This window comes from Pempheris klunzingeri, chromosome 4 (assembly GCF_042242105.1).
Source record: "Pempheris klunzingeri isolate RE-2024b chromosome 4, fPemKlu1.hap1, whole genome shotgun sequence".
Lineage (NCBI taxonomy): Eukaryota > Metazoa > Chordata > Actinopteri > Acropomatiformes > Pempheridae > Pempheris > Pempheris klunzingeri.
In genome coordinates, this window is record NC_092015.1 from 18,565,819 (window position 1) to 18,576,252 (window position 10,434).

The 10,434-nt window shown below is 40.5% G+C and overlaps 1 protein-coding gene across 3 annotated transcripts; it reads right to left on the minus strand.

Moving 5' to 3' along the window:
• Positions 1–54: 54 nt before the first annotated feature.
• LOC139200446 (programmed cell death protein 10-A-like) lies at positions 55–10,218 on the minus strand. Of its 3 annotated transcripts, none has more exons than XM_070829747.1 (8): positions 10,197–10,218; positions 5,819–6,013; positions 3,640–3,693; positions 3,308–3,425; positions 2,525–2,651; positions 1,290–1,368; positions 1,112–1,194; positions 55–682 (listed from the first exon to the last, which is right to left on the minus strand). In XM_070829747.1, the coding sequence occupies exons 2-8, from the start codon at positions 5,900–5,902 to the stop codon at positions 601–603; spliced, it is 627 nt and encodes a 208-aa protein (XP_070685848.1). In that variant the 5' UTR covers positions 5,903–6,013; positions 10,197–10,218; the 3' UTR covers positions 55–600. The 3 variants fall into 3 exon arrangements, with proteins under 3 accessions (XP_070685848.1, XP_070685847.1, XP_070685846.1); XM_070829746.1 differs by lacking the exon at positions 10,197–10,218 and adding an exon at positions 6,237–6,324; XM_070829745.1 differs by lacking the exons at positions 5,819–6,013; positions 10,197–10,218 and adding an exon at positions 3,815–4,064.
• Positions 10,219–10,434: the final 216 nt, after the last annotated feature.

The window sequence follows — 10,434 nt, forward strand, 5'->3', positions numbered from 1 at the left end:
GACAAAGACAGCATACAGCAAACATATAACTCCATCATAAATATTTGAATGCCCTTTTAGTCTTGACAGGATTTCAACCTAACAGATATAAGTTGAATATGACGTATGCTGATAGTGGCAGGATAATAGTGCCTCATGATCATGATTATGTTTTACAATGGAAGAATGACAATAAAATGAGGGTCCAAAAATGTGGGGATGTATTTGGAAAGTGGATGCCACTTCTCGTCATGTACTCTTTTTTTTAGACCAAACTTTTAAAAAGGACATGAGAAATAACCTTTTTTTTCCTAAACTTTCTCTACACAGTGTTGAACAGAGATGGAAACACAGGAATGAAGAAATATCGACCTAAGAATCTGATAAAAGAACAACATAAAAGAGAGGTAGAAATCCCTGGCAATTACTGTCAACGTGATTAGCTTTGAACCTCAGACTACCTGATCTTCCCTTCAGGCAACAGAATTATAAACTATACAGCCAAATATAATAAAATGTATTTAGAAATTACACAGCCTTGTATCAACTATTCTCTAATAAAAACATCTGCCTCTGTGTGTGTGTGTGTGTGTGTGTGTGTGTGTGTGTCCTCTCCGGCTGCTACACCACAGTCTTGAAGGCCTGCAGGATCATGTTGGTTTGGTGGGTGAGCCGGTTGGCGCTGACAAACACGTTTATCACTCTGAAAACAACCGTGACAGAGACACAAGGACACATGTGTCAATCATACGGCAAAGAAACCATGGTAACAATATTAGGATTGATCCAGGAAACACTTTGATCTGGCTGGAATGGAGAATGTCAGGCTTCAGAGAATACAAGCCAGCATGAATCCACAGGAAATGGGTCAAGGGAATTATTCAGCAATGGTGGATTTGATAGAAGCAGGCCTGTGATCAAACGACAACCATTTACATGGTGGTGACAGTGTGTGTGTGTGTGTGTGTGTGTGTGTGCGCGTGCGTGCCCAAGTGTGTGTTGCACGTGTGGTAGCTGTGTGTGCATGAGGAAAAGAAAAGGATGAGCACATGAGTGAGGGGACAGAAAGGGAAGGAAAACAGGCAGAAAAAAAATTCCTAAAACAGAGAATAAACTGGAAACAGCGTCATACTTTCCATCTCTGAAGTAGTTCTTGAGTGTGTCGCTGAAGCTCTTGGTGTGTTGCACAAACTCTTCCCTCTGCTTTTCCAGCGCCTAACCGATGAATACAGAAGCCTTTCACGTCCTCGTATTTCACAGCTATTGCGTTTGTGTGTATGCATTTTTTCTCCTCCACGTATCTACTCTACCTGTCTGTCTTGATACTGGTGTCTCCTGAAGACAGCATCAGCAGCGTCGAACAGCTCCTTAATGGCGCTGGCAATGCCTCTGTGAGTGACACACACAAGTAAGTGCCTGTTAAAAAAAAAAGCAATACCGTAAAATGTGCCTGTTTTTAATTGAGCAGCGACACCCTGAAACTACGGTGGTTTGATCCTGCTCGTTGTCTCCCTCTCTTCCCCTTTTCCCACAAACATGCTTTTCACCTTCAACTTTTTTGCTGCCCGCACATGCACTTGAAATCTGCTGTTGCATAACTCTAATTTTTCAGCATTCCTTTTGAATTGATTTTATTTCTAAGCCCTCCGCTGTGTAAGTAACTTAAGCAGTGACTCACTAAGAGTATTGAATTCGATCAAAATAATGGCAAAGTGGGCCAAGAAAATGAAATGTCTTTCACTTTCTGTCCTAAGTGTGTGTGTGTGTGTGTGTGAGTGTGGAGGGGGGGTGTGAGGTAACAAGTCACGAGCCTTACAGTTTTTTCACTATTCCATAACATAAGCATCTGTGTCTGTTTGATGATTTGATGTCTAACCTTAAGTGAGATGGAGATGCTGTGACATGCGGTTGTGGACCTTCTCGTTGAGCTTATCTTCTGACACATGCTGATCCCAAGGTCACAACTGAACTGCCACGCATGAGATCCCTCTCCTGTCTTGATTTCACTTCGTCTAGTGTTGCTAATCAAAAACGTAATTTGGATTCTATCTGACATAAACAATGATCTTTAAGTGCTTTTTAACCATTCCTTGATATAACACAACTGACGGGAAGGAAAACAGGAAGCAAATAACGTTCAATGCCAAACACCGTCTGAATGTTTATAACTTAAGATAAATTTTACCTTTAAGATAAAATCTTTCTTTGACCATTTTATTCATTTATATTCCACACAAACAGATACGGTCTTGCTAAATGAAGGTCTTGCTGTTAACTCCAGCTAGCGGCAAACAAACTGGCTGCAAGTGTACGTATGTGGAGCAAGTAGATGTGTGTGTGTGTGTGTATTTTTATGGAAAGGCGAGCAAGACCTTTAGTCTTTGCACCAAGCAATTAACTATAAAATAAAAACGTTTGGGATTGGGATGGTTGGCAAAAGTCATCTTGAGACATTTTCTGGCAATTTATTCAATTAATAGGAAACATCAGACTGAAGCCTTTATATAGAATTAAACCTGTCGTGTCACACACTGAGCCGTCTTACTTGATGGTATGCATGAAGCCTGCTCTGTCATTGATCTCTTCTGGTATGGTGCTAAGGATGTGTTTCAGAGCTTGGGCCCTTTCGTTCAGCTTCTGGAACTCAGGCTCTTGCTTGTCAATCAGGAACTCTGAAATAAGGAAAGACGAAGAGAAAAAAATACAGATCTCAAACTCCTCGGTGAGAAGCATGTTAAAACACATGCAAATAGCTATGGGGGAGGGGGGCAATGAAATCAAGCAATTAATAACAGCGGCAATTGTGAGAAACTCATGTCTAAGAGTGGGAATGTATACAGGATCAAGTATATACGAGTGAATGTGGTGCACACATTTTAAATTGACAGTGTTTAGTTTGTTAAGTGAAGGCAGGAATAAGGCAGAACTTTGGCTAAGCCATGCAGGAGGTACATTTAAAATTCATCCAAAGTGTGTGTGTGTGTGTGTGTGTGTGTGTGTGCATGTGTGAATTCATTACCACCATCAATCACTGTACACGGCGCAAGGAATTCAATTACTGACAGAAAGGAATATTTGAGACCAGGGAGAGGAGTTGATTTGTGGAGAAACAGCTCCCCCCAGTGGACGACCGGTCGAATGTAATGTTGGCATTGAAGCAGCCCGAGGGAAGCGAGAGAAGTGCCCTTGATCAACAGTCTGTGCCGTGCATGTACGGCCTCTGGAGGACTGACTGGCCTGCTGTAACATCTCGTGCTTTTACTGTTGCATGGCTGTCCTATGCGACACGTTATATTCCGCCCTCCTCCTCTCTCTGCATGCGTCCTACCTTCCATATCACCTGCAGCCACGACAAGTGGAGAGTCCTTATAGTCGATCTTCAAGTTCCTCTCCTCCAGGATTCTCATAACAACTTCCTGTGTCAGACCTGGGCTCTTCTCCTCTGCCTTGAAACACACACACACACACACACACACACACACACACACACACAGATAATCATAGTAAGCCTTGGGTTTCTGTGGCACTACAATTTATCAAATGCACAAATTAACAGAGCACCTAAAATGACTGAACAGGTAAAGTGTGGGCACAGTTATTACAAGATAGCTGGCAGTTCATCCCCTGAAACATTAAGAAAGAAAACACTTTGTTTTTTACCTTTGTAAAAGCTGCTCTCAAGGTCTGTGCTGCTGATAAGTTGACTTTCTCCAGCTGCAAGTTATAATACACACACACACACATCAGCCAATAGCACAAACCATAACACACACAGCTTAGCTCTTATCATGGCCTCTACTCTGTCCTGAAATGTAATTCTGCAGGAAGCACATACGGTACAAGCCAGGCATCCTGCGATATCAAAGGAGAACACTGTGTTGCTGCATTGTGAAAAGTTGAATTGAGTCAGTCCATCTGTGTTCCCCATCTAATGTCAGGAGAATTGAAGTCTATTCCAGTCCTCAGGGCCGATATTCTGGTATTACAGAGCTCGTCACTACTTCAAACTATAAGTTCTGTCTGTCAATTTGCACAACATGTCCTCCATTTCCTATTAAGCTTCACCAAAAAATATGAAACATTGTAAAAAAACAAAAACAAAAACAAATGATTAACTAAAAGCGGTTGCAGTAATAAGATGTGAGATGAGCTGACACAAGGCTTTAGGCTATAGTTTGTGGAAATTGCAGTTTAAACTTTTTTGAGGCATTTTATGTGTTTCTGGGAGACTGGACAGATTGGAAATGAGGGGAGAGAAGAACAGAGAATGATGCTACAATAAAAAAAAAAAAAAGTAAAGCAAAAGTTGTTTTTCAGAGTTTCTTAATTTAGTGTTTGTTTCAAGCTTTCAAACATAAAACAAACGTGGTACAGTATGACAGTCCTGCCCTTCGAAAAACTGCATGTTATTAACACGCAACGAGCACAAATGTAGGTTTGAAACAGTTTCCAGTATGAAGGAGTGTATAATTTGCTTGATAAATGGCGCCAGTTGCTTTGTTTTGTTTTCAAGTGCTGCCACATACAGTACCTTCTATTGATTTTCTTTGTCTTGTCACTTTTGATGCAACACTTGCACCTCTTGACACCCTTGTGTTGTTTCAACCCCCGTGTATTTGATAGTTTACAATTCTGCATTTGAACCATTTACATTAGTACATGTTTTCAGAATGATTTGCCAGATAATAGAAATCAATGTACTTGCTTACCTTGTTTACCTTACAGCCGTGCTAACAGCTCTGTGAGGCCGTACTGAGGCAGCACAGCGGTGCTCACGATGACAACATGCTGAGGATTAGCACTGACATTGGCAGTTCAAATTAGCATTAATCCAGTACAGCTGGATTAGTAAATACAGCTGAGGCTGAGGGGAATAGCTTTAGTTTCCCAGCTATGTAGCTGTAAACCAAAATCTTGGGACAAATTTAAATTGTGACCCGGTGATGATGCTGGATGAAGGGTCGGAGGATCAAAGCTTTTACAGTTCAACCTCTGAGGATCGTGGAAATCTGTACCATATTTCATGGCAATCCATCCAATAGCTGTTAAGATATTTCAATTAAAACCAAACATGCCAACCTCATGGCGCTGGAGGAAAACTAAAGGGATCACCAAAGTCAACGAAGAATACAGTAGCTCAACCGTCTGTTCAAAATTTGGTGTCAGTTCGTAAAATAGTTGAGAATTTCACTGAATAAATGAAAAGGATTAGGGTTCATCTTCTAGGGACCTTGAATGTCATGACAATCCATACAATAGTTGCTGAGATGTGTAAGCCAGAACCATAAATAACAACTCAACAACACGTTAGAGGATGACCAGCCACTCAGATTTGTCCTCTGGGGACCACGAATGCTTGTACGAAATGTCACCACAAACCATGAAACAGCTGTGGGGATATTTCAGTCTGGACTAAAGTGTTAGACCAACATTTGCAGCCCTTGAGCTGTTCTGCTCATATAACACATATAACACATAACGATAATAAGATAACATTTTCTTTTAAAGACAAGAAAATATGCAGAGCGCAGACCTTAAATAAACACACAAAAATAAAACAAAGGTCAACTCAACCTTGCTGGCACTTCTTCCTTGTTGTGAAGTCAAAGTTAAGAGGGGACATTCAACATCTCCTGTTTCCTTATTTCTATTCTGCTGGACAATAAACCTTTGAACCTCGCAGAATCCCATTCATTAACCTCCACTGCATTATATTTGCCATTATAAATACTTTACCACAAGTGTCCTCCACATTTTTTTCTCGCATTAAACAAGCCATGACCTTGTTTTGTCCCCCCCCCCCCTGTTTTTACTTCAACTGAAACCCTGCATTATTTACCTCATTAAAGACAGGATACATCACTTTGTGGAGAGTCGTAGGGACTACCGAGGCATCGTCGGCTTCATTCTTCGTGTCTTTCATGGTTATCCTTGACCAGTCAAAGGCCCGTGTGCACGTGTGCTCATCCGCTGATGCCAGATTCACTGCATTCAATCACTCACAGAGACTGACAGAATGGGAGCAGACAAGCACCTGAAGAAGAAGGAGGGGGAGGAGGAGGAGGAGGAGGAGGATAGGACAGGTGAACATGCAGGGAGCAATAGATGGTAATAAATGGAAATAAAAAGGGTAAAAAAAACTGGAAACAATGAAACCACTTAACCACTTGGGCCATTTAAAATGTTATCGTACTGAGAAGAGGGGACAGAAAATTTGGTTAGTCAAAGAAAGAAGAAATTAATAAAATACGATTTACTTTATTTCATTTGATTCCAACAAGGCACCAGCTTTATTCCTTCCCAGAAAGCCTTTCAGTCACAGACGTGATCATACACATTGCTGAAGGGTGTGTGCTTAACTGTTCCACTGGATGTAACAGTGACCAAACAGGCATGAGTCATATCTGAACAAGGTACACCCTCTCCAATATTGCTGCAATAAAAATGAGATAAATATACAACCTTGGCGTGCATATTCAGTTATTCTTCTGCCTTAGTCTTGTCATGGGGAAGCAGTGGATCCTGGTGGTTAAGACGACATCTACAGGACGAGTTTTTCCTCGGCCATTGTTTATTGTGTCACACTTTTATATGATATAATATGATGTTACTCTGCAGGGCAGCAACATTCACCAAGTCTGTCTTCATGTCTTTTAAAAAGATTCCAGTGAGTCTGCGCCTGATGACCTGACCTTTGGTAGTCCTGTCTTTTATAATACGCGAGAGGGCTCTTAAGTTTATTACATGTTTTACTTTGCCCTTTGTTACCCACCATCACACAACCATTAAGGTTGTAAACGGGTCCAGTTTGCCAGTGATTCTTAATATCAAAAGCTAACAAGGATTATGAGAGGAGGATTGATCACAGTGTCTTCACACCGGCAGACAGCTACCTGCGCAAGAGCAGGCATGGTTACAACCCTTCTGTGACTGTAAAGAGTAACTTAACACCAGGGAGGGGTGAAAATCTGTGTTTTTCTACCCTCACCTTTAAACGGTTCAAATCTGTTTCACCTCATCCAGTAAAACTGATGGATGTGGTCAGAAGTCAAAGATACATACTGTACATGTAGATACCAGATCCAGTGTCTGTGAGATGTGTCTCTGCCGCCGCCAAACGCTGATAATCTTCTTAACCGTGCTGCTAATGGTATTTATGTAACTTTAATTCATTCTAATGTGGTGATAATGTTGTTGCGTAACAGCACGTTTGCATCCTGTGTTCATCGCGGCTGATGGAAGGACGTTCGAAAACATGAGCTCACTTTGCTAAATTTCATGAAAAATAAGATTAATGCTCAGTCAAATATTCTACTTCTTATTTCACATATGTCTGGAAGCTTTAGCTACTTTACAACTCAGCAACACCACAAACATAAGATATTCTAACTAAATATGATACATTGCTGTAAATTAAACTACCCAACTGTATATGAATTAGAGCAATTAGCACCACCGGCACAACATCTGAAGCAACAAAATGAGACATAGACATTACTGCAGCAGTAATATTAATATATATCACACACACACAGTGATTAATATCTAGATATAAAAGTAAAACAGGAAAACTTTTAGCTTTTGATCATTTCAATGCATTTTCCAGATAAGCATCAATAAGAGTATCTGGGCTGTGACAATAGCATGTGACGCCTACTGCAGGGTTGAGCTAGTTGATAACTGCAATATATTAATACAATTATATTAATAGTTAATGTGTATGTTACCTTTTTATGTCAGGCTAAAGCGTAATTGTTAAAGCTGTCATTTTTCTTGGAGCATATCATTTGCTGTTTGAACAGTAATTATTCATTTGAGACCGTTTTCTTACTCATTCATGTTCATTTGCACTTGACCTTTGGTTTAGTTTTTAATGCTATAACAGCTTTCTTCACAGTTCATCCTTTGTTTGTGCATATTTTTATTAGCACAAGGGTCCGTGTTCACATAACGGTTTCTTCTGAGCACCAGCGTCTCTTTTTAAGTTGGCGTCTATGAGCAGAGAGCATATGCTGCAGCATGCGGAGCTGTCACTCCTGTTCATTCACCGTTGACAGATGTAAGGGGCGCACTGCCAAACTGCTGACATATGTTGCTTTCTCACCGCAGTGAAGAAAAATCCCACACCATCGCAGCCCTAGGAACATTAAGTATCGGTATTTATAAGCAGTATTGGTATCCATAAAATCCTAATAATAACCGCCCCTAGTTATGGCCACTTAAAAGAGTAAAAAAAAAAAAATGTCAGGCCTTTAAGCTGTGTTTGGATGCTCTAATGAAAGGAATGCCAAAACTAATCAATAACTGAATAACATGTTACAAGTGAGAAGTTATTTTATAATATTTCACTGCTACAAACACGTTGAATTAGATATGTCACAATAAAGTAGATTGACTGTTCTGTTAAACTAATTTGTAAGGTAAAGAAAAAAAAAGATGAACTTACTTCTATTAAAGTAATGCTGAAAGTGATATTTATCAGTCAGTTATTATGTTAAGCCACACAGTGACATACATGTACTTGTTCTAATTTCAGTGTTTATTGTAACCTAATTGTGTCTCTTTTATTCATTAACTCTATAAATATTGAATGAAAATTATATAATGGCAGACATTTTGAAATTAGGAAAGAAACATGTTCATCTTTTTAAAAAAAGTATGAATTAATTATAGAAATTGACCGTTACCACCTAGAAAAAATAAAGTAGTAACTCTTATTTATGTTTATTTATTTATCTTATGTATTTATACATGTCTGGCATTTGTGACAAACCCAACTGCGAGAAAATCGGTTGAAAATTCAGCAGGTTGTGATGATTTTAATAGTGAGCAGCCCTCCTGCCTCCACAGACGCATGTGCATAAGGTACCAACATGGCGGCCGTGTTGCATTGCTGCAACCACTGAGGTATCTACATGCATACCTCTATGGATAAAAGTGTGTCTAGTTGCACCTGTAACCACACCCGGCGGTGAAGTCGCAGGGTCCTGGATATACTGTCCTGTACATCACTACGGCAGGGTGAGAAGTTGGACCACTGGAGGTCAGCAAAGACAATGTTTTCAGAGGGGAGAAGTTCTGTGCATGTGTGCAGCTTTGACATCACCAAAACACACTAAAAACACATGAATATTTGGCATGGAGATTTGCTGTGCAGACAAAACAGACAATGGGAAAGTCAATTAGTGCAATCTTTGATCACTCCCAAAACATGTAATTTAAATCAAGGTCAGACCATAGATGATCAATGAGTGTTTAGTCAATCTAGTTAATGTATAAAGATCTATTCAACATTTTTCTGTGGAGACGGGAAATGAGGGACAGCAGTGGTATCTGTGTATATTATAGGGAACCATATTTCCTACACCTCTGTGATAAATAAGCATGATGGCTGCATTATATTTCAGTGAGCCTGCATGGCGGCTTAGTGCTTACAGCTGAATGGAACATATATATCATTAATGGAATTAAAAGAAAACTGCTAGAACAAATTAAAACGTCTGTCAGGACAAAAGGCCTGAGAGACTACTTTTTGAGTCAATTGTGCCAGCCATTACAAGAACCAAGAAACCTACGCAAATTTCAGAACCACAGAGTCGCTGAAACAGAAAAATACAGGTCACAACCGCAAATGTGCATTTCTTTCAACAGCCTTTAGTTTGAAGCCACCAGGGCACGTGGGGCTCTCTAACATGACCCTTGTATGGACTACACGGAAAATATTATGGCTATTAAGCTGTAACATTTACAGGCCGAGCACCTTGATTGTGCTGTGGCTGTTTGCTGTTGTTTCTTCCTGAAGTTTTCTGACTGTGTGAATAAGGTCACTGTGACAACTTCCCTATGTTACAGCTGGTCCCCTCAGTGAGGTGATGCTGTGGTACCATGAGCCCCCCCCCCCAGCTAGTTTGTCACTTAAACTACCTTAGAAACATCCTGCTGATGGAGAAGCTTGGTTAAAAAAAAAAAAAAAAAGTGAAACCACGACACTTAGCTGCAGTGATGTCGCTGCCAATTAAGAGAAGAGAAGCAGATGACAAGGAGGTTGGTTATATTGGAAAAAGCGAACAGGTAACTAACATGAGCTGTTTAGAGCAGGTGTGGACCTCCGTCTTAAGCTACCTGGCGCTACGTCATTAGCAAAGTGTCTGGTAATAAAAAAAAATATGGCAACAACAGCCGGATAGTTCATGTGTGTGCTGGTGGAGGCTACTCACCTTCACTTGTTGTGGTCTGTGTGTCATTCAGGAAATCTTCTGCCTGATAAAGCTGCAGCTGAGCGCCGGGGTGGGCGGTGTTTGAGAGCCATCCGCTGGTATCACACGAGAGGCTGTTTGTAGTTCTTTCGGTGGGTCTCCTTCATGCTTCGTCATTGTAATGGTTACCAAAATATACTACAAATCCCAACAAAGCACAGGTGGTGTGTTTTTGACCTTTGCGACGCTTCACTGAAAG